The following is a 27,608-nucleotide window of genomic DNA, read 5'->3' on the forward strand; positions in this document are numbered from 1 at the left end:
AGACAGGGCCCATGACAGTGCTGCCACTTTGCTTTTTGTTTCATTTTTTTCCTTTTCTGGTCTTTTATTTAAGAAAAAAAAAAAAAAAAAAAGAAAAAAAAAAGAAAAAAGAAAAAAAAAAAAAAAGAGACACAGTGGTGGGTAACTTTCGATCCAGAAATAATCCGCTGCCAACTTCCACCAGGTGATGCTGGGGGAGTCCCTGTCCCCACATGCTCGGTGCCCATGGGGACAATTGCACAGCCCAGGGTACCCTGGTGTCCCCCCAAGGAAGGCTGGGGATGCTCCACACTGGGCTGGGAGATGGGGTGGCCCTGGGCTGGGGGGGCCCCTTGGGTGAGCCAGAGGGGCTGGGAGGTGCCACCAGCACGGGGGGACCGGGAGGCATCGGGTTATGGCAGTCAGAAGGCACCACACAGGCTGAGCCTGGCCCCGGGCGTCCCTGCTGGGCTGGCACTGGCGGAGCTGGGCTGGCACTGGGACACACAGGCCAGCTCCCATTGAGGGTGTCCCCAGGGCGCTGGGGAGCCCCCGCACCACATTCCCATCCCACATTCCAGCACTGGGAGGGGGCACAAAGCAGTGGCTGCCCCTGGAGACCCCAGCAAGGCTGTGGGGTGGAGGGGTCCCAGCACTGGCCCCATGGTGGGACAGAGGGACAGGCAGGGTGGGCAGCAAATGGCCCAACTGGTCGCCCCCAAACTGCCCAAGCAGCCAGGGAGTGAGTGGGGCACAGCAGGTGATGGGGACAGCAGTGCCCTGGGCCCGTGGCCATTGTGCCCCCCACTCCTGCCTCCCCCAGCATCACCCAGCATGGGCCAACACCCCAAAATCCACAGGGTGACCCAGCACTCACCTCCAAAATTGTGCAACTGAGTGCAGCAAAGGCTGGAGGAGGCCCTTGGGGAGCCCTCCCTCACCACATCCCTGCTGGGCTCCGGGGGGGAATTCGGGATCTCTCCCTTTTCCCAGCCCCTTCCCGGCAGGACGCCCAGCCTCCTCCTACCCGGGCCACACGCACACCCTGAGCTCTGACCCCATCCCCGGCCGGCAGCTGGGGGGCCACGCTGTGCTGCTGCTCCCCTGGGACACCCGCTGAGGAAAACTGAAAAAAGGCCTCCCCGGAGGTGCCTTTGGACGGGGTGAGGACGTGAAACGTGCGGAAGAAGGAGCCAAACGTGGGTGCCCGGCCCCGGGGAAGCGTGGTGGTGGCGTGGCACGGCGTGGTGTGGCGTGGCACAGCGTGGCAGCCCCTCCCTCCCGCCCCGTCCCCGCTGCTGCCCCTGCGTTAAGCGATCTCCTTGATCCTGCGGATGTAGTTGTGGAGCTCCTCGGGGTCCTGCAGCCCCATGTCCTGGCACACCCACTCCAAGTCCTCCTCGTCGGCGATGGGGATGGAGTTGTAGGCCAGCTCGTCCGAGGGCATGGTGGCGAAGGTGGTGAACTTCACCCGCTTCCGTTTGGAGGTGGGCGAGTTGAGCGGGTCCTCGCTCTGGTCCCGCGTGGAGCCCCCCGAGGAGCCGTCCCCGCGCCCGTGCACCTGGCTCTGCACGCTGGTCTGCGAGCTCCCACTGCTGTGGTGGTCCCCGTGGCAGCAGGTCTGCACGTTTTCCAGCGGGTTCCCCGGGCTCTCGGGCTGCGGGGAGAGGTCATTGTGAGCCCTCAAGGGCTGCCCGTTGCCCAGGAAGACCCAGTGGTGGGAATGGTCCATGTTGGTCTGGCCTTCCGGCGGGATGCGCTTGTGCCGGTACTTCAGCACAAAGACGATGCAGTTGATGAGGAAGACCAAGATGGCCAGGCAGAAGACGCCCAGCAGGGCGTACATCCCGATCTCCAGGTCCGTCAGCCCCCGCGTCACCTGCACGAAGCCGGTGGGGATGGTGGGGAAGTCCTCGGTGGGTTGAGACGCGCTGGACATCCGGCTGTCCTGGCTCGGGTCCGCCTTCCTGTCCACCTCTGCCCGCAGGGTGGTGCTGGCCCCGGCCTCCCCCAGCCCCGGCCTGCTGGACACGTGGTCGTAGTCGTAGGTGGGGTCCTCCTCAGAGCCAAAGTGGACGCGCACGGTGGCCAAAGCTGTGGAGAGGACGCTCTTGCGCTTGGTCTTCTGGCAGCTCTCGCAGATGACCAGCTCGGCCCGCAGCAGCTCCCCCGCGCCCTCGCTCTCCGCCACCACCAAGGGGAACGCCCGGTCCTGGGTCACCGACACCACCTTCTCGTCCAGGCTGCTCACCACCAGGTTGTAGTCCTTGGGGTCATACAGGGACAGGGGGGCCGTGGTGCCGTCGCTGTAGGAAATCCACAGGCTCAGCAGCGCTTCCTGCGGGACCAACACAGGCACCGGTTGCCCAGCAGGAGGCTAGTCCCACCCCTTTGTCCATCCCCCATCCACCCTTTATCCCTCCATAATCCATCTTGTTCCAACCACTCCCTGATTTCTCTTCAGCCTTTTCTTCTCTCCATGTTCCCCGTGCTTGCCCAGGCTCAACCCAAATCCCAGATGTGGCTACCAGAGCTGGGCCAGGAGCTGTACAGGATTCCATCCTTCCCCATTGCCCAGCAGGAGGCCAGTCCCACCTGCACCCCTTTGTCCATCCCCCATCCACCTCTGCACCCAATTCATCCTTTATCCCTCCATAATCCACCTTGTTCCAACCATTCCCTGTTTTTTCTCCTCAGCCTATTCTTCTCTCCACATTTCCTGTGCTTGCCCAGGCTCAACCTAAATCCCAGATGCGGCTACCAGAGCTGGGCCAGGAGCTGTTCAGGATTCCATCCCTCCCCTTTGTCCCCACGGTTGTGTCCTGTCCCCAGGCTTGGATCACAGGTCTCTGTGAAGGTTTCTGGGGTGTTTTGAGGTCACCACGGTGTCGTGAGGACAGTGGATGCTGTAAGGGCTGGATTTGGGAGGAGAAGGTTGCACCCCAAGTTTCCCCCCAAGCCTGGATGCACCCTTGGCCTCACCTGCTTGAAGAAGCTCAGGGTTTGCTGCACGGACGTGCGGGCGATGATGGTGTGGCTGTTGCCAGGGCTGGGGTGGAGGGACAGCGAGAGGCTGGAGACCACCTGGGCCTTCAGGTCTGTGATGCTGACCTTCTCCTCCGCCACCGTCACCAGCGTCTCACCCAGCACCGCCTCCACCAGCGGGGACACCACCTGCAGGGGACGAGGTTCCTGTCACCCCCTACCAGCCCAGCCAGGCTGGCAGAGGGGGAAAGGTGGCCAGGGGTACCTTGAAGAGGGTGGTCCCTGGCTCCCGCCCGGCCAGCGTGGAGCTGTCCACCATGTGGGCCACCCGCGGGTCGTCCACGCGCATGAAGTCGCTGACCAGGTCGGTGACCTCCACCAGCCAGTCCGGCCCCAGCATGGTGACCACCTGGCCCGTGCCCTCAGCTGCTGTGGTGTGGAACTGGGTGAAGACCTGCAGCGTGGAGTGCTGGTACTGCAGGGCACAGCCCCGACTCTGCTTCCGCTCATCCTCATCTTCCTCGTGCTCGCTGTCCCGCACCGACCTGCGGGACGATTGGATGGGTGGAATGACGTGTGGATGGAGCAGTGAATGGGCAGTGCTGCCAAGCTCCCCAAACCATGGCTCCTCAAGCCCCCCTCAGGAAAGGTGGCCAATCAAGGAAAAACAAGATGTCGTGAAAAAATGGTGGTTCCTGGGCAAAAGATGCCTGTTGTGCATTCAGAGGATTTATCAGGACGTGGTAACAGCAGGGTCACCAGCATCTCTGCCCACTCAACAAATGAGAGGACAAGGTATCTCTGCTTGGGATGGACACCTGGAGGTCTCTAGACCTTAAAAAAGGGACTTGGGACCTTGACTGTTCCCAGTTTCATCCAGGGAACTTTTGACCACAGCCAAGGAGCGATGTTCTCCACCAACCTTCACTGTGAAATTTATTCCTTCCCCATAACCTGTGTCCATGACCTCTCCCCTTTCCACCCAAGACCCCTGAGACACCTCTCTCCCCACCACCTTTAAAACCTCCTCATGAAGTAGCTAAGCAAGACAATTAACCCATGACCACCACCTCCACCTGGCCTTCTCCAGGCTGGCTCCTCAGCACCCACCTCCTGTCCGGCAGGATGGGCACCCTCCAGCCCTTGACCTGGCTCAGCCGGGCGTCCGAGAGCTCGATGTGCAGGGGCAGTTTGGGCACCCACACCGTCATCTCCAGCGGGGCCGACAGGTGCTCATAGGTGAAGGTGACCCGGGCGCTCATGGAGCCCCGCGACTCCTTCCCGCTGACAAAGACGTAGTCGCAGCTGCTGGAAACCTGTGGGACAAGAGGGAGGATGGGAACGGTCCTGTAGGCACGGCAGAGATGCTGGCAGGAGGCTGGAAGAGCAGAATGTCAGCCAGCATGAATCCATTCATGCCCCCGGAGCAGGGATGCTCCCTCCTCCCAGAGATCCTGCTCAGAGGGAGATCCACACCTCGTGACCACCACAAAAAATGGCCTTTGACCCAGGTCCTCCAGCCAGCTCTTACCCTCGCTCACCTCACCAAGAACCTCCACTTGGTGCCTCAGTTTCTCTTTGGCCTCCACACTGAATTGTCCCTCAGCTAGAGGAACCCACGGGTACTTCACAGAGGTTGCAAATTGCTCAACCTGGAAATTTGCCCCAGAATCTCTTCCAGAGGAGGCAGCAAGAACAGACCCTTCTCATGCCTGTCCCCACCAGTGCCTTGTCCTCATCCCTCCTGCTAACCCCAGAGCAAGATTCCTGTGGTCTGAATGAATCCTCCTGAACCTCTTCTTGCTCCTCCTCTTTTAATTCCCACTTACACAAATGCCATTCATTAAATTTGCTATAAAACAAACCCATCCTGCAGGGGGGGGTTCACTCATTACTGCCCACCTGAGCCAGTTAAGGAGCTCAGGGGACACCGGGCCAGCATCTCCTAGGGTTTGAGCTCAGGTCACCAGCCAACAGCTCCTTCCCAGCCAGAGTGGCAGAAGACAACCAGAAGGGGACTCCAGCCTCTCATCTCTGTCAGGGATTGCATCCGATTTGTTGGATGGTGAGGAAGAAGAGAACCCATTTGCTCAGCCAGCAGCACTGAGCACCTCAATAGCACAGAAGAGCTGATTTCCAGCAGTCAGGAATCCCTGGATTCTCTGGTGGCTGATAAAGGGCTGAGGCCAGGCTGCAGGTGGCTGACAGGGGAGGTGACAGCATCCCTATCTCCCAGCCTGTTCCTTGAGCACCTCTGGGCAACCAGATACAGGAACTTTGCATTTCTGAGCCCACAGCAGGGTTTGACTTCTACAACAGCCCCAGGAGCTCGATGCATGGTGTCCACGGTCCCCTAGGGCTGGTGGAGGAGGCAGAACCCTGGATCTGGGCTCCTGGGGACATCCCTGAGCCCAGGAGGGAAGGGCAATGCAGGAGGGTTTGTTCCTTGTCTTCCTATCAGAGGTACCAGCTCAGCAAGTCTGACAAGACAATCTCATCCATGGCGAGGCCTGAATAAAGATGAGCTCCCAGGTGAATCCTGCTGCAGAGGATCTCTGGATATTGTGCCATTTATCACAATAAACACGATGGGCTCTGCTTGCATTACCTCGGCTAATAAACCCCCCGGCACCTCCTTCTGGGCACCACTTGCTCTGCAGCCAGGAGGGGGTTGAAACTATGACAACAAAAGATCCCTGCACACCAGGCCTGTCCTGAAGATGGAGTGAGTGCAGATTAGCTCGGAAATGAAGCTTGTTCGGGGAAACTTCCCGGATTTACGGCGAGCTGTCAGGAACAGAGAGGCTGAGGGCTGCCTGGGCTCCCTGCCAAGCACCACTGCCTCCACTGCTGTGGCCAGGAGTTCCCAGCCTGGCACGGGGACAGGCCTGGGATCAAGGGGACACATGTTCTCCAAGGCCCCCAGGAGTGGGGAGAGTCACCATGGTCCTGGTGGTGGCTGTGGGTGAGCAGGGTCCCTGAGGATTTGTCCCACTGAGCTCCTGGGGGGTTCTCCAGGGGATGTGGAGTGTGGGGTTCTCAGAAGGGTCACACACAGGTGAGGTTGAGCATCTCCCACTCCCTGTGTGACCCTCCACAGCCCACAAGATCACCACCCATGTGAAAAATAGGAGGTGATTTCCACATTACCATGAGTGGTGATGTCCTCCCTGTACACCTTTGTCACCACAAAAGGGGATGAGCATGACAACTCCCACTCATGCTCTCCCACCACATCCTTCAGAGCCATGTCCACAGCAAGCCCAGGACAAATTCCACGTTACACAAGAGAGCAACCACCAGGGAGCCACCCCAGAGCGGGGAGAGGCAGCTCCCAGCCCGCCCTCACGTTAAATTATTTACAGTAACAGATAGCACATCCCACTCCGTAAGCTGTGATTTATGGAGCAGGTTTAGAGCCCTGACACCGCAATCATACTCCCCGATCTCAGCAGGTAACTGAGAGCTCCCTCGGAAATGAAGCTCCAACACAAACACCAAATAACTCAGCAAGAAATGGCACAGGGCTCGGAGCAGGACGGGAGCCGGGGCCGGAGGGCTGCTCCCTGCATCATTCATCCCAGCTCCTGGGCATGTGCCTGCTCCCCCCAGGGCTGGGGACAGAGTGCCAATAGATTTATGAGCAGAAAGGCAGCACATTAAACAGTTTAAGTGTCTTGGAGTCCATCCTGAAGTGTATTATTGCTCCAGTGTTTTATCACGCTGGGGAGGACTGGGCTCCATAAATTAGAGCCAGTCCTGTAAATCCCACGGATGTGAGTTTTAGTCAAGAACTTGGGTAAGCACTTTGGGCCACTGGATGTCCCCCATGGAGAGCAAATCCCAGCAGGGACAGAGCTCTGCCACCACCCCTGTGGCAAAGAGGAGAAGGGGCTACGGCCTCCTGGAGAATCCAGACCCCTTCCCTGACTCTGCCCAGCCCAGCAGAACACGGAAAGGGAGAGCTGGGTGCATCCAGACCCCTTCCCTGAGCATCCAGACCCCTTCCCTGCCTCTGCCCAGCCCAGCAGAACATGGAAAGGGAGAGCTGGCTGGGTGCACGCAGGGAGAGGGGTGGGAGGTGTTCAGGAGAAGGAAATGATGTCTGGGGGTGGATGGATGGATGGAAATGGTGGCAGAGTGACACGGGCAGGTGGGCAGATGGATTTATTCAGGGATGGAAGAATGTATATGGATGAACAGGGCTGGTGATGGAAAATTGGAGGGTTTGAGGATCAGGGGCTGCCTCAGGGCAAGGGCAGGGAGAATTTGGCATTGGCCCCATCAGCACCTCTCCCACCTGGATCTTCCCCCTCAGGTCCCCTTTTCCCTCCATCGTTCCCATCTCACCAGTCCCCTGATCCAATCAGGACATCAATGTCACTCAAGGCCCGAGTGCAGGCACCGATGGGAGCATGCAGCTCAGCCCACAGGGACAATATTTCCCCCTATCAGCACTGACTGTTGTGATAACCCACAGTTACTGCTGCTGCCATGGGAGCATCCTGTGGCCTCTCCAGGGACAGTGACAAAATGTTTGTCCTTCTCCCAACAGACCCCAGGGAGAAGCTTGCACAGACTGGAGCCACTGAGGGGTTGATGCTTGGTTTGGGTGGGGTTGTGAGCCACATCAGCTCAGTCACCAGCCCCAGCCCAGGGTGCTGTTGGGGCCAGCACTCCTGGAAGAACCCCAGCCACTCATGAGGGTCACAAGACCCCCCATTCCTCACACCCACCTTGATGATGTCCTCGTTGTTGGACTTGCACTCCACCATGGCCGAGACATCCACGATGGCGCCGCTGAGCTCGATGGCAATGACCTTCACGGGAATGGCCACCGTGCGCCCTGTCAGGATGGCTGTGTTGATGATCTCCGTGTCCTGGGGGTGGCAGGGAGAGGGCACCATCGTGTTAGAGGGCAGAGGAGGACCTGGATGTGGGTGGGATGGATGGATGATAGGTGGATGATAGGTGGATGGAGGGACAGACATACAGATGGATGGGTGGATGGATGGACGGACAAACAGATGGATGGGTGGATGGATGGACAAACAGGTGGATGGGTGGATGGGTGGGTGGGTGGGTGGATGGATGGATGGATGGATGGATGGATGGATGGATGGATGGATGGATGGATGGATGGATGGATGGATGGATAAACAGATGGGTGGGCGGATGGATGGATGGATTGATGGACAAACAGATGGATGGGTGGACAGACATACAGATGGGTGGATGGATGGATGGATGGGTGGATGATGGGTGGATGATAGGTGGATGGACATACAGATGGATGGACAAACAGATGGATGGACAAACAGATGGATGGGTGGACAGACATACAGGTGGGTGGATGGATGGATGGATTGATGGATGGATGATGGGTGGATGGATATACAGATGGATGGATGGATGGAGGGATGGATGGAGGGAGGGCATACAGATGGATGGATGGAGGGACATACAGATGGATGGATGGAGGGATGCTATAGGGCACATGGTCCATCCCTCAGGGGGTGCCAACCCCTCAAAGCAGGTAACAACAGAGGGCAGGAACCTGCTCACCATGGCCAGGGGCACAATGGCCCTGATGTCCCTCTGGATGACCGTCAGCTCCGTGACCACCTTCTCCAGGTCGGGCGGGGGGTTGCGGCCCCGGTAGTCGATGTGCCACATGATGCGGCGCGTCACCGACTGGCTCGTGAAGTTCTCCATCTCGAAATCCAGCTGCATGATCTCGGACGAGGAGTCCCCATCCCTGGGCAGGGGGACGGGAGGAGGGGACACGGTGAGGTGGCTGTCCCAGGTCCCACGGACGCCCTGGGATAAGCACCAGGCCATCAGAGTCCCCAGCAGGCGTCCTTGGTGTCCCCAGGCTGCCAAGGGGGACTGGCAGTGGGTGCCACCCAAACCCAGCAGCCCTGACCCCACCTCTGCAGAGGCTGCTCCGATGGGATCCTGCAGATTCCCATGGGAATCTCCCCAGTGGGAGAGAGAAATGTTTTTCACCACCTCCCCCAGGAGGACAAAAAAACCTCATCAGCTCTGCCAGGGCTGCTGGGTGACATCACAGGGTGGGCAGTGGGGGGCTGCAGGTGCTGGCCTTGTCTCCCTGACTCCATCTTCCCGGCAGTGTGGATGGATTTACTGCTCCTGCCTGGACACTCAGGTCCCACAGGTCAGGTCCCGAGTGTCCCACACCCAGAGCACTCAGGAATGACAAACGAGTGTCAAAACATGAGCTCTGCCCAAGCTGCTGACTTTACAGGCCTTTCCAAGGGAATCCCACAGGGAAACTGAGTCACAGGAGAGTTTCAAGCCCACACAGCAGGCGGGACAGCGCTGAGCTGGAACACGGGACAGGGTTGTCCCCAGCCTGTGAGGGAAGACGGGCAGGGGGCATGGGAGAACAGCCCAGGACCATCAGCTCAGCAAACACACACAAATGAATGCCAGGGCTGAGGACAGCAGGACATGGAGCTCAAGGACAGGGTGGACCCCACCTCCGGGATGTCCCCAGGGCAGGCCATCATGGCTTGGACACAACCCCACAGCCACAGCATGAATTATTCCTACACCCCATCCCTACAATCAAACCTGCCCAGACCTGATCCTGCCCTCCCAGCTCTGCAAATCCTTGGAGTGACACAGGGTTCAGCCCTGCCCCAAGTCAAACTTCACTGCTCCCCAAAAGTTGAACACCCCCAGAGGAAATCCCAGAGCCCCCACAAACCACAGCACTGGTAAAAGCCCCCCACAGAGCCAGCGAGGAGGGGAGGAGAAGTGAAATTCCAGTGGGAGGGAAGCCAGGACTGGCTCCAGTTTCATCTCAGTGCAGCAGCAATTGAGAAGGTCCCATCGATCTGGGGATGCAGGGCACAGCTGGGTTTCTCTCTAATCAATATCTAATGAGTGACACGGAGCAGGGAGAGAGGAGAGCAAGAAGCTGGAGCTGCTCCAGGCCATGGCAAGCCCTGATCCCTGCTCCCTTCTCCCTCATCCCACAGCAGCTGTGATGGGCTTTGCAGTGGAGCTGATCCACAGGGGCTGGTGGGGTCTTGCTCTGCCCCAAGGCAGCTCTGGGCTTCAAGAGGAATCACCAAAGGCCACAGGGTTTAAAAAGCAGATTTGGCTGCTCTTCCAATGCCAGGAGTACCAAACCCATCTGGGAAGAGGCAGGTCCAAAGGCACAGCAGAGCCAGAGGAGGTGCGGCAATGGGACCCCTCACTGTGGGGTGCCCCGAGGTGTCCCAGAAGTGCTGCCAGGCCCAGGCACCATCCCCTGCCCAGAACAGACAGGAGCCAGGCTGCCAGCATTGGGGGAACAATTGAGGATGCATCTCCTGGCCTGTAAAACACCCCAAACCGGCCATTCTGACCCCAAAGCTAAGGGCTCACAGCCCATCCCTGCACAGCCAGCACTGCCAAAAGCCCCCAGGGCTCCAGTGAAGCAACTCCTCTGTTTGCACAGCCTGGAGGGCAACACGGCTTGGAGTCATTCATCCTCTCCATTCCGTTAATATTTGATGGAGTTGTTTGTCTAAAAGGTGATTGTAATCACTTTAAATTCCTCCCCCGTCTCTAACCTTTGCAGGCTGATTGGAAGCGGTGCTGGCAGCGGGAGAGGGGGAAGGGGGACAGGATCCTGCTGCTGGCACCTCTGCTCTCTGTGCTGTGGGGTGGCCGTGCGTGGGACAGGAGGCTGCTGGCCCTGGGGACGCTCCAGGATCAGCCATGAGGCTGTGGCTGCTTTTTCTGCCTAGGGTTAGGGTTTTGGAAACCACAAAGCCCAGAGCTCCGGGCACACTGCAGGTGATCCCAAGGGGAACACAAAACTGAAACAACATGGCTTCCTTCCCAGCTTTTTCCTTGGAGCCAGCCCTAGCCCAGGGCTGCCTTTACTGCCTAGGGTTAGAGTTAGGGTTACATCTGAGGTTAGGGTTTTTAAAACAGAAAGCCCAGAGCTCCAGGCACACTGCAGCTGCAAAAGGCATCCCAAGGGGAACACAAAACTGCCAAGACCTGCTGTCCTCCACAGCTTTTTCCTTGGAGCCAGCCCTAGCCCAGGGCTGCCTTTACTGCCTAGGGTTAGGGTTATGCCTAGGGTTAGCGTCTCAGAAACCACAAAGCCCAGAGCTCCAGGCCCACTGCAGCTGCCAAAGGTATCCCAAGGGGATCACAGGACTGCCACAACATGGCTGCCTCCATGGCTTTTTCCTGGGAAACAGCCCCAGCTTTTCAAGTGCTGTGGGTGCATTTTGGAAGCAGCGGGATGGAGAAGGAAATCCTGCTCTACTGGTGAGAAATTGGTTCTGCGGGGCTTTGGAGGTCACACCAGGGCAGGCAGAGCTGAGGAGATCTTTTTCCAAGAGACTGGCCCCAGATCTGCTCAATTTTTGGGTGGAGGACAGAGATGTGGGCAGATTTCCATGGCGGAGGATGGAATGTCTTGAGCACATCCAGTTGCTTTAACCCAGCTCCTGAAGACACTTGTGTCCCTTTCTCCAAGGCACAGTGACAGAGACATCACTGTTGTTTTCCAGCACTTCAGAATCTTTCCTGCTGCTGTTTGTGACCCCACGCCATGTTCTGCCAGTCTCACATCTCCCCTTCAGGCTGAGAACCCTCTGAGGACTCAGCTTGGCTTTGTGGGTCCTTTCTCCTTCAGATCATTCTCAATTCCATCTCCAGGGCTCTCCTCAGCTGCTCTTTCCCAGACTTTCCCAGAGTCTCAGGAATGTGTGAGCAGGGCAGAACTGCCTGTCTCAGGTGCTCACTTGGATCCTGCTCCCCATCCAACACTCATCCATCATTTTAGGGCTCAGATGGGACCTTGCCTTTCTCCTCTTCCTCCCCAGAGGAGACACCAGGATAGACAGCAAAGAGCTGCTGCTTCTCACAGCATTAAAACCTAATAAAAAAAAATTAAAACTCTTCCACCCCAGACTAAGGAATCCTCCATAGCTTCACAACTCAGCCCTGAAATCCTCAGTTTAAATCCTCAGTTTCCCCTGCCAGCACCCAGGTGGCACTGCAGCCACCCAGGTGGCACTGCAGCCACCCAGGCAGAACTGCTCCAGGCCCAATCCCAGCACTCCCCTGGCATTCCCAGAGGTGCAGCCCTTACCTGGGCCCGGCCCCATCCACCCTGGACACGTCCACGGTGGCAGTGGAGTGTTTGCCACCCGTCAGCAGCTCCGAGCTCACCAGCCACTGCCCGCTCCTGGACTTGGTGCTGAGCAGGTTCACACCTTTCTTGGCCTTCACCCTGCAGAGAGCAAGTCAGGGATGGATCCTCACCCTCAGGCACTCCTGGATCCCCTGGGATACCCTCCCGTGGCACGGGTGGAGTTTTTTCCCTGATCCCTTCAGGCTGTGGGAAGCATCACCCAGGCTGGCAGCAGCAGCCCATTCCAGCTCCTGTTTCATGGCATTTTGTCCAGTAGGATTTTGGACCCCCAGCCCCAGTGCTGCCCCCAAGGCACTGGGCACCCCTGGGGTGAAGGACAGGGGAGCGTGGAGCACCACATCCCCCATTCCAGAGGTCACAGGGACACTTGCAAGTGCCCTTTGAAGAGGCTTGGCCAGGGCTTGTGTCCCCATCTTTAGGGACACGCAGTGATGGGGGTCCCCCCTGCACACCTGCCCACATTGGGGTTCTCAACACCTCCTGCCCACCACCTCATTCTGCTCCCACCTGGTTCTGGGGCAGGAGGAGGGGATATGGGGGATCCCCCTCACTCCACAGCAGCCCCAAGGCCGTACCACACCTTGTCCCCAAAGTGGCTGGGAATAAACCCAGAGCTGCTGGCAGGATCCCAGTGCAACTGGGAGCACTGGGAGAGCAAAGGCAGCAGTGCACAGCGGCAGTGCAGAGGACAGCCCTTCCCTTTCCTGCAGGAGGTTCCCACTGCAAACCCATGGAATTGCTGGGTTTCATCCAGCAGTTCCATGTGCTGGATTCAGAGGCCCGTGTGCCAGGAATAAAGCTCTGGATCCAAACCCTCTAGCAGAACTCGACTCCTTTCCCTCACCTTGCCTTGAAGCCTCTCCACCAGAGGTAAACCTGAGCTCCTGCATGCCTGGACTTGTCTCCAAGTGCCCAGCTGCAGCACCCAGACAGCCAAAGGTGTCTCTGAGGTGAAACCACCACAGTCGCCGCCCTTGGTCAGGCAGCAAGGGCCAGACGAGCCCAGGCACGTTCCATCTGGCTATATTGGTATTTAATTCCAATAATTCCAGATATTCCAGACCTGCCCCAGCCTCCAGTCAATCCTACAAACACCCCACCCTCCCACAGCTGCTTTTCCTTGTCAAAAGCAGCAGGGACAGCCCCAGGGCCTCACCTGAGGGTGAAGTGCTCCACCGTGGAGTTGGACATCAGGTAGAGGAGGATGCTCAGCACCTCCATGGGCTGCAAACCCATATTCCAGACATTCCAGACCTGCCCCAGCCTCCAGCCGATCCTACAAACACCCCACCCTCCCAGAGCTGCTTTTCCACACCCAAACCTTGCCAAAAGGAGCGAGAACAGCCCCAGGGCCTCACCTGAGGGTGAAGTGCTCCACCGTGGAGTTGGACATCAGGTAGAGGAGGATGCTCAGCACCTCCCCGGGCTTCAGGGGCTTGTCGGGCAGGCGGATGAAGACGTTTCCATCCAGGTGATGCTCCTGCAGGGCGGGCCCCGGCGGGGGCTGCAGGAGGCTGACGCTGCCGATGCGCAGCAGCGGGTGCTGCGTGGGACCCTCGGTGCGGGCCCCGCCAACCCCACGGCGAGCGTCCCCCAGGCACTGCCCGGCGCCGTCGGGGGCGTGCAGGGTGTAGTACAGCTCTGCCTGCTGGCTCTCCACCTCCAGGCTCTCGGGGCTCTTCCTCCTGCCCAGCGGCACGGCCGAGGGGCCGAACCAGGCGTGGGGCAGCTCGGCCTGCACCAGGCACATGGCCAGGCTGCCCCGCAGCCGGCACGAGCTCTTGAGCTCGCGGGCGTCGCGGAAGGCGTGGAGCCGCACGCAGGGCAGCCGGTCCGTCACGTCGAAGTCGTCCCAGTCCCGGCCGGCCACGTAGAAGAGCACTTGGACCACGGGCTGGCTGGCCACCAGCCGGGGCTGGACGATGAAGGCGCGCACCTTCCAGTTGACGGTGAGGCGGTCGGGCACCTCCAGGGTGCTGGAGGGCTGCAGGTGCTCCTTGGGCAGCACCAGCCCCGTGCTGAAGGGCCCCAGGGTGACGTTGAGGACAGGCAGCTCCTTGGTCTGGAAGACGACAAAAGGCTCGGAGCGCTGCAGAGGGGCGCTGCCGTTGCCCGTGGGGCTGGCTCCCAGCTCCTTGAGGAAGAAGGCCAGGCGGGTGTTGGACAGGCGGTAGCTGACGGGCAGCAGGATGGCTCCAGGGGGATCAGCAGGCTCAGGGCTGGGGGCCGGGCCCTTGGCGTGGGCTGCAGAGGGGAGGGAGAGCACAGGTTAGCATGGGCATCCCCTCTGGAACAGCTCCTGAGCAGGGAATGCTGAGCCAGGCAAGAGCAGAGCAAGGAGGAGTTGAAGTTTCAGCTCCCCAAACCAGCAAGAGCCTGGCTGGGTTTCTATGCCACAAACTAAAAATGCAGAAGATCCCAGGAGCTCGAGCAGAGGCAAAGCCACCCTCATGGGGTGGGGTGTCCAGGCATGCTGAAGCCACGTCCAGCTTCATGTGGTCCCTGGGGAGCCCAAAGTGTTGTCATCTTATTGCAAAAGTTCCATGCCTTCTTGGTGATTTCTCATGGGCAGCTCCTCACAGCACTGACTCCTTCCTCACAGCACAGCCAACAAACTCCAGCTCTCTCCTCAGCCAGCTCACCCACTCTTTTGTAGCACTCATCCTCATGGGACACAGCAGTGGCCTGTTAAGGGCAGGCCTGTTCCTAATCTTTGGTAATTAGTACAGCAGCAACTCCTCAGGGGTGAGACTGTCTTCTGCAATATCTTTATTTTCTTACATTCTATCCCCCCACACTGAAGCACTGGTCACCCACCCCAGCAGTGCCTGAACCAGCACAAACCCTTCCACAGAAACAGCCACAGGGCTGGCTTCATCCCAGCTCCATCCCCACTTCCCAAGGCACAGATGCTGAGTTTCTCCAGAGGCTCCTGACCAAAAGTTACATCCAGGTTAATTTTTGGCTGGCAGATCCCACCATGTATTTATTATTATCATCAAGGCTTTCCTTCTGCTTCCAGCTCCCAGATCACCCAGGGAAGGTGGCTAAATCAGCCCCCAGACCTGCTCTGTCCCCATAGCTGCCTTAAGGGTGGTGTCACAGCCAGTCTGTCACCTGCCACCCACCCAGGGGTGTCATCCACACTCTGCTGTCCCCATGTGATAAACCTGTCCCAGCCCAAATTATTCCAGACCTGGTGGAAAGATGACACAGGTGATGTTGGTGCCACTTTGTGCAAACCCCAGCAGCACCCAGGACCCTTCAAAACTCCCCTTTTGTCCTTCATTTTGATCAATTTTGCCTTAAAAAAAAATAACCCTAGGTCCGGCAGAGCCGGGAACGCCTGCCAGCCGAGGGGCAGAGCTGCCCGAGCCCCTCGGAAGGATCCGATTACAGCGCTGGGAGCAAAGGGAAAACCAACGGAAATCTCCCTGGGAAAGGCGTTGTGCTGGCAGCCGCGGGAGCCTGGAAGACATCTCAAGGTCTTTGCCTTCTCCAGCGGCTGCCAGGAATTCCCAGGAGGGCTGGATCCCCCCCGCTCCCCTCGGCTCCCCGCATCCCCCGTTCCCGGCGCTGATTGCAGCCGCTCCCAAGCGGCTCCCGAGCAGCAGAGCCCAAATTACCGGTGTCAAACCACGGCGAGGAAAGGGCTGGATGTGACGGCTCCGCTCCCGGCAATCACTCAGTCCCCCCCTTCCCCACTGGGGCTTTGGAGCGTGCTAGGACCTGGAGGAATTTTCCAGCCCTAAAAAGCGACCCCAGCCACTTTCCTGGGGGCTCAAGGGATGCAGGAACCTTCGGCCCAGCCGCTTTCCAAGGGGCTCAAGGGATGCAGGAACCTTCGGCCCAGCCGCTTTCCTGGAGGCTCAAGGGATGCAGGAACCCCCAGCCCAGCCTCTTTTCTTGGGGCTCCAGCGATGCAGGAACCCCCGGTCCAGCCTGGGAGGTCTCTGCTGCGGGGTACAGGGGAGTTAAGCAGCTTAGAGGGCTCATAAAAGGATTAGCACTGGATACGGGACAGGCAGAATCCGCATCCCGGGATGGAAGCTGTCCCGGAGCCGGGCAGAGAATTCCCCGGGGCTGTGGGAATGCTGGGGATGCGCTGCCACAGCTCCGGCCCCTGCCACCCTGTCCTGCTTGCTCTGCCTGTTTTCCCATCTCCCGGAGAGCCAGGAGCTGCAGGAGAGGCGCTAAACCCTGGGATGTACCCATGGGAGCCCCTCTGCTCAGTGACACCATCGCTGCTTCAGAACCAGCAGCTTTCTGCCCTCGTGATTCATGGAAGTTGTTTTCTGCTGTGAAAGGTGAAGGGTTGCATCCTCCTGCCACCCTCAACGAGTAGAAAAGGGGATTTTTTTTCCCCAAGGCATGAGATTATTTGAGGAAAAGGATCCAGCAGCTGGAGCGACACGAACTGGACCCACTTGGGTACAGGGAAAGGGGCTTTGCTCAACCCACACTGAAACAGCATCAGACTTCAGCCCTCCCAAACCTCCAGGATCAGGACATTTGACAGGGAAAACCCACCCAAGTCCCACCCAACTCACTGCCCAGCACAGCCCCAAGCAGAATCCAGCCTTGAGGCGCTGCAGAATTTCTGGTGTCACCCTTGAGCAGGGGACAGGAGAAGCTCTGTGCCAGCCTGGTGAGCACCCCGTGCCTGCTGCGAGGGGCACCCTCTGCCACCCACCCTCTGTCACAGGGTTTGGGCGCCGTTTGGCCCCTCCAGCACCCATCTCCTCCCTCCCTCCACGGGGATGGGTGCTGGATAATCGGGGTTGGGTGCAGCAGGACGAGGAAAACGCCTCCCAAACTCTTTTTGGTGCCACAATGGGGACAAGCAGGGTGGCCCTGTCACAGAGCCCTGCACCCCGGCCGCGCCAGCTGGGGCAGGGACAGGGACAGGACCAGGGTGGAGATTAATGGCATGGCCATGATTAGTTGAGCGCCGGCGGATTGGCGGCACCCAGGGAAGCGATTTCCTTACCAGACAAAATGCATTTAAATGATGCTCTAATCTGTAGCCGGGAGGGGACGGGAGCGGCGCCTCCCTTCCCTGGCCCTAAACTAATCCCGACGGGAGCGGGTCTAACCCAGGCTGGAATTACAGCCAGAGGGACGGGAGGGAAGGAGAAGGGAGGCAGGAGGTGCGTGGAGCTGTGGGTGTGGGAAAGGGGGAATAGGGATAAATAAAACAGGAGGGAGAATGAAGAGATGGATGGATGGATGGATGGATGGATGGATGGATGGATGGATGGATGGATGGATGGATGGATGGATGGATGGATGGATGGATGGATGTCAAAAGTGACTGGACAGCAAAAGAGCAGCTCCAGGATAAGGAAAAGGAAAGGGGGGAAAGGAAAGGGGGGAAAGGAAAGGGGGGAAAGGAAAGGGGGGAAAGGAAAGGGGGGAAAGGAAAGGGGGGGAAAGGAAAAGACCCAACAAAGAAGGGTGCTTGGAAAGAGACAGGAAGGATGGACAGACAGCACAGCTCAGGAGTGTGCAGTCCCCACAGCGCTGTCCCCTGCCCGATTTCCCTGTCATCCCTCACGTCCCCCTCTGGCCGGGTCTGGGGCACAGAAGGGTTAAGCCCTGCCGGCTGGCTCTGCCCTGCAGCCCTGCCGCCGCTGTGGTGAGCGGGATTTGCAGCACCTGACCTGCATTCCGGGTTTATTGGGCCGGCACTGAGGGGTCCATCTGGCCCCTTCCACCCCGGCAGCTCAGCACGGGCAGCCAGGGCACAGCTCCCCGTGCCTGGCACATCCCCGCTGCGCCGGGGGCTCCCCGCGCTGAGCAGCCACCCCCAGCCCCACGGTGGGACGGGGCAGGACTCCCGTGTGTCCCTCGGGAAGCTGGGGTGGCCTGGTGTAAACCCACACTGGTGACCCCTTTGTGGAGCCCCACATCTGCCCCGCCAGATGTGCCCCAGCCGCGGGGCCAGATGGGCAGAGCTGCTCTGCCTGCCCGGAGGGCACGTGGGGACAGGGGCAGCGCCCTCCTGCCCTGCCTGAAATCCCAGACCTGGGAGAAACAGCCCCCAAAGGCCCTGCACACCCTCCAGCATTGGGCAGGCGGGTGCCCCATGAGAACGAATTCATTCTCGTGTTCTGCCAGTCCTGGGGAAGAGCTCAGAGCAAACCCAAACTCCTGCAGGGGATGGGAGGGGACAGCACCACGTGAGGTGGCAAAGCCACCCCAGCAGCACCTGGTTGGGCTTTTAGGGAAAATCCAGGATAACAACATCCTCATCATCTTCATCATCATCATGATGCCCACTCCTGATGCAGGGGATGCTGGGCTCAGCCAGCCTGGTGGAGAGGAGGATGGACAGACTGGATGGAGCCACCAGCTCCTCAACCTCCTTCCCCTCCTGCCCTGAATCTCCAGAAAACGGGGCACAGGCAGAGCCTCTCCATCCTGCTGCCCCCATCCCTGCTCCCACCTGCTCTCCTGAGGCTGAAGACCCTCCTCCTCCTCCTCCTCCTGTTCCAGAACCAGCAGCTTAGCCCAGCCCAGCTGTCAGCCTTGGGATCACTGCAGCCACGCTCCAGGGGGGAATCTTGATCCTGGCTTATCCCCTGGGCCACAGCAGGGGCTCCCGGGGCTATATCCCCACTTATGGGGGGAAAGCACACAGGGAAAGCCCTGGAGAGGAGGGAGGGGAAGTTTGAGGTCAGCCCAGGAGGGCTCAAAGCTCTCTGGATGTTAATGGGTGGCACTGGGGGCTCGGAGGATCAATGGATGAACACAGCTCCAGGGCATGTGGGACTCCAGCCCCAGCTCTCACAGCTCCTGCCAGGCTCCCGTGGTGTCCCAGCTTGGAACAAGGCAGGAGAGCTGTCCCCAAAGCAGTGGCTTGAGCTGCCATAGTGATAAAGCCACCCCAAATGCCCGGGGAGGGGTGGAGGGGGTGTCACTCTCCCTGCCAGAGAGCTCCACCCCAGTTCCCAGCCCAGCTCGGGGCTCCTGTGGAGGGGTTTTGGTGCCCACCACTCCCCAGGACCACCAGTGCTCCTCATCCCCAGCTCCAGTGCCATTCCAGGGTGACAAGGTGACAATTTTAGCCCTGAGCAGGGTGATGATGGCAGGACACACCCAGAGGAGCCAGTGGGGTGATGGATCCCCCCAAAACCCCGAGAACCAGGAGCCCCCAAAGAGGACACCCAGCCTGGCTATTCCCCACTGGACACCTCTCACTTCCCTTTGCTTCCACCCCCATTGCCCTGAGGATCCTGTGGATCCCAGGCCCAGCCCCAAAATCTGTTGGTTCAGGCTTTGCCACCCCATCCATCGGGACCAAGCACGAAGGGAAAACAGGGGTGGCAGCAGCCCCAAACACCTGGGATGTGCCACTTCTAGAGATGTGGCACCTGGAGCTGATCCCAGGGAAGGGTCAGGCTCAGACATCTCCCAGCCTCTCCTGGGAGTCCCTTCCCTCCTCATCCCACAGCACTGACCCTGCCACCCCACACTCCCACCCCAGTGGGGGTCAGCACCTCCAAACACCCTAAAAAACAACAAAAAGGGAGAAAAGAACCCTCCAGGCCTCCACTAAAACTCAGCCAGCCCCAACATGTGCCCCCCTCCACTCCACACTCTCAGGGTAAAAAAAAAAAAAAAAAAAAAAAAAAAGAGCCAGGAATTAAATACAAATCAAAAGCAGAAAATACAGAGAGACCCCTCATGGAAACCTCCAAAACATCCCCTGCAGGCAGAGCCTTGGAAATTGGTTTTGGTGACATAAATGACAACAAGCTCCCCCTTCCCTCTGATGCATCCAGAGCCTCCATCTCCAGTCCCAGCTAATTGGAAGTCAATTAAGTGAATAATTGTTACAAATGTGGAATCACCTTCCCCTGGCACACAGCGGGGAGAGCGTGGGAAGAGCAGGGATGCTCCTGGAACTGTCCAGGAGCCGTGGCAGGGATGAGCTGGGGATTCCCATGGCTCTGAGAGGTTAAACTGCTTCCCAAAATCAGCCTGGGGTAGGAATTTAGTGGGAGCTGGATGGGATGTGGAGTCCTGGGGTTGGAGTTCTGGGATTGGAGTCCTGGGAGCATCAAGAGTGGATTCTCTAACACAGGGTTGTGCTTGGTGGGCTCATTTCTTGTAGATCCCTAAGATTTCTCCCTCTCCCAAAAGTCCAACCTGGCTTTTCCATCAGCAGGAGCAATAAAATCCAGTAACACTGGTGGGACATATCCTGGGATATTTTTGGGGGGAGAAGCAGCGTGGAGCAAAAGGGAACCATTCCAGGGCTGTGCTTCCCCCAGGAAATTAATAAAAGGGAATAAACAAAACAGGGGAAGAAAAAACCAACAAACCAGAGACCTAAAGGAATAAATAAATATGGCCTAAATGGGATGTGCTGTGCAGAGGCACAGCCTGCCATAAATTCCTGGAGCCAGCAAGGCTTTTACACAGCAGCTACTTTAGAGCCATTTCCACAAATCACGCAAGGGACAGGCTGGGGGACAGGGAGGAGAAGGCTTTTCCAGAGGAGGGAGAAAAAAAGAAGAAATTAATTAAAAAGGGGGGATAAAAACAAGGACAGGGAAGTGGCTGATTATGAATGTCCAGAAAGGAATGGGAGGGGAGATACCCTGGGATAAACGGGGCAGCCTTGAATGCTCTGTGGGGCTGCTGGGCTGGGGGAGCCCCATGCTGGGAGCAGCCCAGGTGGCTCTTCCTAAAAACCACCCTGGGGAGCCAGAAATGGGAGTCAGGGACAGGGACAGCAGCTCTCAAGGGACAAACCCCCAAAACCCCACCACAGGGACAGAGGCAATGCAGAGACACCCCTAAGGCCACGTGTCCTGCTCGGATCACCCCATCCCCTGTCCATCCCTTGCCAGGAGCAGGAACATCCCCCCAGCACCCTCTGAACACTGATTTTGTCCCCACGCTGCCCTGCCCAGCACTCCAGGCTGTGCCCAGCACCACCTTCCAGAAGGATTCCAGCTCGTTCCTTTCCCTCTGGTGGCGCACGCTGGAGCCGGATTCGATTCCAGAGGATTTCCCAAGGGAAACCCAGCCCCAGATCTCAGGTTTGGGGTCCAACATCAGCCCCAGACCCCCCAAAAGCAGGGCTGGGAACTGGTAGCAGCTCAAACACAGCTGGAATTCATCCCCTTCCCTGGCTCCAGGAGAAGAGCTGATCCCGCAGCCGCACCGAGCCGGCAGCAGCAGGGATTGCATTCCCAACCTGATTTATCCTCCAGAGCAAAACCACAGCTTCTCCTTAAAGGAAAAATAAATGAAAATTAATTCATTCTCATGTTTTGCCAGTCCTGGGGAAGAGCTCAGAGCAAACCCAAACTCCTGCAGGGGATAGGAGGGGACAGCACCACGTGAGGTGGCAAAGCCACCCCAGCAGCACCTGCTTTAGGGCCTTTGGGGAAAATCCAGGATGAGAAATATTATCCAGGTGGTGGGAAAATGCTCACCAGAAGGTGAGAGTGGCTTCATCAGAAGATTGAATTGGCCTTGGTGGTGGTGTCCTCCCCCAAGGCCAGGGCAGAGGTGAGGGGGGATGAGGGACATGGGACAGGCCAGGAGCAGCAACAGGTCAGGGAGCAGCTCGAGGAAAAGGGAGAGGCACATCCTGAGGAACAACCTCTGTGTGCCAGCCCTGGCCTGCTGGTGGCACTGGTGACAGCCCAGAAATCCCCCAGCCCAGCTGGTGCCTCCAAACGTGGCTGGAGGAGCCCAGAGCTCCCAAATTCCAGTCAGGGGAGATCCAGCCCCCTTTTCCCTGGGGAATGGGCAGCAGGATTGCCTCACTCCATCCTACCGAACCATTTCTCCTTCTGCCACCACAACTCCCAGGGGAGATCTCATCCCCAGAGCCACCCCTGATGTCCCCAACCCCATCCCAGCGTGTCCCACCCCAGGAGCAGCCACTTCCCTGCCTGCCTGCCCGGGGGGCTGCTCGTTAGCAGAGTCACGTATTTAATAATAAAAGATTCTGATTAGATTAGCAAGAGTGACCTTTTCCAGATGGATGGGACGCTCCTGTGGTGGCAGTGACAGGCGCCACGCGGGAGGGGACACCCAGCAGCTCACACACACCCAACATTATTTTGGCCAGGCAATGCAGGAGCTAAAAAAAAAATCAGGTTGTGCTGTCTAAGCTGCCCTTCCCTCACCCACCGTCCCCCAGGGTGATGCCACTTCCCCCTGACTCCCTCCACAAGAGGCTCTGGAGCTGGGATGTGCTGATGGAACATTGGGCATGCTCTGCAGGATCCTCAGTTTTCCCTTTTTTTGTCTTTTTTTTAGGATGCAGAGGAGCTGGGAGAGGGATCTCAGCAGCTGGAGTGGTTTAAATAGTAGCACTTAAAAAAAAATTCTCAAAGAAATAGCCAGGTTTCCAAAAATTCCTGAGCAATCCCCAGCCATGAGGTGCTGCCACCCCATCCCCTGCCTCAGTTTCCCCCAAAAGGACAGACCTGGATGAGGACCAAACCCTGTGGCTGGTGCTGCCCAAAATCATTGCTCAGAGGATCTCCCTCAGCCTTTTCCCTTCCCTCAGAAACACCAAGAGGGCAAAAGGGGGAGCAGAAAAGAATTTCCCAAGGGGGAAATTCAACTTCATACCCCTAAATCCCAGCATTGAGCTGGGATTTCAGGTATTGGGGTTTGGGGTCACACAGGGGCACTCCAGAGCCAAAATCCAAAAGGAATATCCCTGCACATCCCCCTTTTCTGTGGCACCAAAGGCAAAACTTGTGCCAGCCTTAACCCAGCTCAGAGGCCGGGTCCTCCTCCTTTCCCCACCTACCCAAAACCCCATTTGCCCTCCCCTGCTCCTGGGAATGCTCAGCTGCTCCGAGCCCACCCCAAAAGCCGGCCTGGGGGCTGCCAACCCCGGGAGGGGTTCCCGGGGCACGTTCCCGGTGTTCCCTGAGCAGAGGCGGGTGTAGGTTCCCGGTTCCCGGCAAGTTATGGCACATCTCCACCTGCTGGTGTGAAAACCCCGGAGCTGGAGCCGCTCACAGGGACGGGCACGGGGCTGGTTTGGGGTGTGTCCCCCGCTGGGTTTGGGCTGTCCGGGCTGGAGACCCCGGCAGGGATGGAGCCCTGGAGCACCATCCTGCTCCTCCAGGATCCCACTGGCCTGGGGAGCGGGGGGAGCCAGGGATGGGATACACGGGATGGGATTGCGGGATCCAGCACAGGACCCCAAACCTGCCCAGAATGGTGGCACAGGATCACCCCAGCAGAGCCTCCAGGCTCGTTTGGGAGCAGGGAAACTGAGGCACGCTGCAGGGAGCTGAGGGAAGAGGCAGAGCCCAGGTTCAACCCTACAGACAGCTGAAATCATCCCATAAACCCACAAATCCCCCGTGCTGCATCCCAACAGGTCCCAGCACAACTGCACCGAGCAGACACCACCAGCATCCATGCTCCACATGTCCATCTGTCCATCCTGGGGCCATCCCACTCCAGAGATGCCAAAAAAATCCCAAAACTCCCATTTCTGGGAGCAGCTGATCTGGGGCCTCGGCCAAGCAGCTCCCGGGGAGCGCAGCAGGAGCGAGGCTGGCACGGAGGGCTGCTCTTAAATCAAAAACAAGGGGAAAAGGGAAAAAGGGAATGAAATCCTGCAAGCAGGAGAGGCAGGCACTGCTTCACCACGGGCTGACCCTGCTGCCAGCCCGAGCCATTTGGAAGGAGCTCTGGAGAATCAGGAGCTCTCCGTGGCTTTTTCCTCCTCCCTCCGAGAGCTTTATTCGTCCACGAAAGGCCAGAGAGGGCAGCTGAGCATCCTGGAAGGGGAATAAAAACTCCTGGCAGAGGTTTCCCTTCCCGTGGGCACAGCCCTGGCACAGGCCGCCCTCACCCACCTCACAGTGGCACTGGGGACCCCCCCGTGATGGGGACACATCCCCAGTGATGGGGACATGGCATCCCCCAGCCCAGGGGACACATCCAGGCCTGACCCAGAGGGTCCCAGCAGCAATGGGGGATCAGAAACGCCCAGGAGAGGATGGGGAGCAGGGGGCACGTCCAGCCCCTGCAGCAGAGGCCACTCCCCGTGGATCACATTCCCACAGGGATGCTTCCCACAGCCCAGCCAGACAGCTGGATCTGATCCAGGCCAATGGGGCAGGGGGGGATCCTGCTGCCCTCCAGGCTGCCAGACCCCTGAGCTGGTGCTCCCAACGAGCTCTGCCAGCAAAGCCTGCCCAGGGAGCACCCCAGGAACAGTCTGGGGTGGGAACAGGGAGCTCTGCCACCCCCGAGGATGCTACGGAAACTTGTGGCTCCACAGCCAGGAGCATCCCTGCTCCTCCACTGGGCTCTGAATTTCCAGGCTGGAAAACCCCTTCCAGCCCCCATCAATGCTCCCAGTATCCCCCTCCTCATTATTTCACCCCTCCTCAAGCTCTTCCAAGACCCCCAGGGTGCTGCAGATGCCGGCAGAGCCCTGCCTGAGCCCCTAAAGTGCCTCGGCCGTGGGTTGTCGGTGTGACACAGAGCCAGGCACAGTCCAGGGATCTCTGCAGCTCCTGGAGGGGTCACTCGAGCTGGGCAGTGTCCCCAGGACACCCCGAGCCCGAGGCCAGAGCCAGGTGCCCCCCGAGACTGCAAACAGCCCCCGCTTTCTGCTTGGCCGGGCCGGGGAAAGCAGCTTCGGCCAGGGCTCGATTTTAAATGGGAAGCATCCACAAAAACCATTCCTGGAAGCCAGCCCTGTGTCCCTCGGGGTCTGTGAGCCCTCGCTGGCCCATCACAGCCCCCAGCAGCAGGTGCTGTCACCAGGACAGGCCGGGATGTCACCGCAGCATGGCAGCGCTCGGGATGCGACTCAGAGCAGGGCCCCCAAACCCCAGGGGTGGGAGGAAGGAGGGAGGGGGATGCCAGGGGCTGCACCCCCACCCCAAATCGCTGCCACCCGGGCAGAGCCTGCCCAGCAACTCGGCACAGAGCGGGGAAGTGTCTGGGTGGGGGTCTGGGGGATCAGCGAGTGGATAATAGCGGATAAACCCCTGATCCTGCCGCTAAAGCAGCTCTGCATTAAGGAGACAAGAGTCGGGGGGGGGAGTCAGGGGACACCCCCTCGCCTGGTGTGTCCCCCTGCCACCCTGCTGGCAGCCCAGGCTCAGCCCAGCCCGCTCACAAGCACAAGCTGTCATTTTATTAAGCCAGGAATAAACTCTAATCTTCACCCATTTGGCCTTGGGGGGGGCTCCGAGGGAGCCAGGGAGGGGGTGGCCGTGGGAGGGGGGACCCAGAGGGACACGGAGGTGCCCCGGGGTGGGAAGATGGTGCAAAGCCCCGTATTGCAGGCATGGATAAAATAGAGATGTATTTGTAAATATTGCCCCCCCTCCATCTCCCCCGGTGCCAGCACTTACCGGGGAGCAGCAGGGAGCAGAGGCAGCAGAGCAGCGCGGCCGGTCCGGGCAGCATCTTCTCCAGAGAGGCCATTGCAAGGTGGGGGGACAGCCAGAAAAAGCAGTGGGGGAGAAAAAAAAAAAAAAACAAAAAAAAAAAAAAAAACCGAGGCACCCCAGCGGCGGAAAAAAAAATTAAAAAAAAATAATAAAAGGAATCCAAACCAAGCACCGAAAAAAACCCGCAGAAATCCCCCTAAATCCAACCACGTGCGAGCCGGGAGCAGCAGCCAACGGCGGAATTTGGGGAGGGGGGGGGGGAACCAGGTTAGGGGGGGCTCGGCTTTGCCCCCCCCCAGCTCAGCGAGCAGAGCTCCCCATCTCCGGCCCCCCACCCCTCCCCAGCCCGCGCCCCAAAGCTGCCGCAACCCCCCCCCGGTGCCTGCAGGGCGGCCGGGGGAGCGCCCAGCCGGCGGGGGAGGGTCCCCCTCCTCTTCCTCCTCCTCCTCTTCCTCCTCAGGAGCCGCGAGCGGGGGGAGCAGAGCACGTGGAACCCCCCTTTTCCCGGAGGCAAAAGCAGAGCCCCGATGTGCCGATGGAGGAGGAGGAGGATGATGCTGCAGGGTGCGGGTCGCCAGCCCCCCCCAACGCGCCCCGCTCCCTGCACGAGAAGAAAAATCAGAATTCCAAGCGCTGTTCTTCCAAAGGGGAAGAAAAATAAAAATTGGGAGGGGGGGTGGGTGGGGGGAGAAGCAAAAAAAAAAAAAAAAAAAAAGCGGAATTAACGCGCTCCCCCCGAGGAAAAAGATAAACAGGCAAAAAAAAATCAACCAAAAAACCAAGAAAACAAGAAGAACGTAACACAAAAACCACAACCCAGAGCCGGGTGAATAATTAATCCCAGGCAGATGCGATTAATCGGCGGCAGGAGCAGCTCGGCGGCGGAGTCCCCGCATCCCAAGGCAAAGTTTGGGGGGCTGGGGCGGGGGGGGGACACCCCGGAGCTCAGCGCTGGCAGCAGGGGGACCCCGCCAGGAGCCCTGCAAAGAGGGGGTCCCCCGCGTTAAAGGCGGGGTGTCCCCCCCGCTACAGGCAGGTGGAGGCAGGCAGGGGGTGCCGGGGGGTCGGGAGGTTGAGGGGGGCTCTGCCGGGGCCCCCCCAGCCTGTGCCGGGCCGGGCTGGGCGCTCCGGTGCCCGCTCGCCCGGCCCGAGCCGCATCGGGCTCCTCTGGGTGCCAGCGAGCGGCAGGGGGAGGCGCCTTCCTCCTCCTCCTCCTCCTCCGCTCCCTCCTCCTCCTCCTCCCTCTCCTCGCAGCCCCCCCCGGGGGTGCCCGGCCCTGCCCCGGGGTGGTGAAATTTGGGGGGATCCGAGCCCTCCTGGGCAAGGGGAGTGCGGGGAGGAGCAGCCGGGCTTGGCCACCCTGGCGGTCCCTGTGCCACACCTGCAGATTGTCCCCCCCCTCCATGCCACACCTGCAGAATGTCCCCACCTCTGTGCCACCCCTGCAGATTGTCCCCATCTCTGTGCCACACCTGCACTGTGTCCCCCTGGTGCCACCCGGGTGATCAGCCCTGTCACCCCTCCTGGCTGTGCACACAGGCTGGGGGCATTGGGGACCCCCTGTGCCCCCCTGGGGTGGGGCATCGCTCCCCCTGTCCCTCCCTGGTGCCCTCCACATATCCCGGGATCGGCTCCTGCAGGGCCTGGAGATGCTCCCAGCACGGCTGGGGAGGGATTCCCTTATTCCCTTATCCCAGCTGGAGCCATGGGAGAGTTGGTGTTTTGGGAATGCCACACTCCCCTCAACTGCCCAACAGGAATGTGAGAGCATTTTGGGGGGGCTGAGACCCCATTCCCAGCCATTCCCACCGGGGCTGGCTGCGTTTTCCTGCCCACACCAAGCCCGGGTGGCTCCCCTCTCCCTGCTCTGCTTCCCTCCATTCCCTCCCATCTCCCTTGCCCAGGAAAGCTCGGCCGGCACGTTCCCCCTGGCAGCCTCGCTCAGCGGTGGAAGTGCACAAGACATCTCCATTAACGCCAAAATAATTCACGGCAATTAATGGGACTGACCTTGAGCAGTGACAGGAGCTGGAGATGCCCCCGGG

The 27,608-nt window shown here is 59.1% G+C and overlaps 1 protein-coding gene across 1 annotated transcript; it reads right to left on the reverse strand.

Annotated features, from left to right (window-relative positions):
- Positions 1 to 121: 121 nt before the first annotated feature.
- Positions 122 to 25,628, reverse strand: TMEM132E (transmembrane protein 132E). Its single transcript, XM_066563599.1, has 9 exons — positions 25,525 to 25,628; positions 13,513 to 14,398; positions 12,092 to 12,232; positions 8,530 to 8,722; positions 7,701 to 7,844; positions 4,075 to 4,280; positions 3,230 to 3,509; positions 2,962 to 3,153; positions 122 to 2,317 (listed from the first exon to the last, which is right to left on the reverse strand). Exons 1-9 carry the CDS (start codon positions 25,595 to 25,597, stop codon positions 1,289 to 1,291), a joined length of 3,144 nt encoding a protein of 1,047 aa, XP_066419696.1. The 5' UTR covers positions 25,598 to 25,628; the 3' UTR covers positions 122 to 1,288.
- Positions 25,629 to 27,608: the final 1,980 nt, after the last annotated feature.

Source organism: Molothrus aeneus, chromosome 20 (genome assembly GCF_037042795.1).
Source record: "Molothrus aeneus isolate 106 chromosome 20, BPBGC_Maene_1.0, whole genome shotgun sequence".
In the NCBI taxonomy this organism is placed as follows: Eukaryota; Metazoa; Chordata; class Aves; order Passeriformes; family Icteridae; genus Molothrus; species Molothrus aeneus.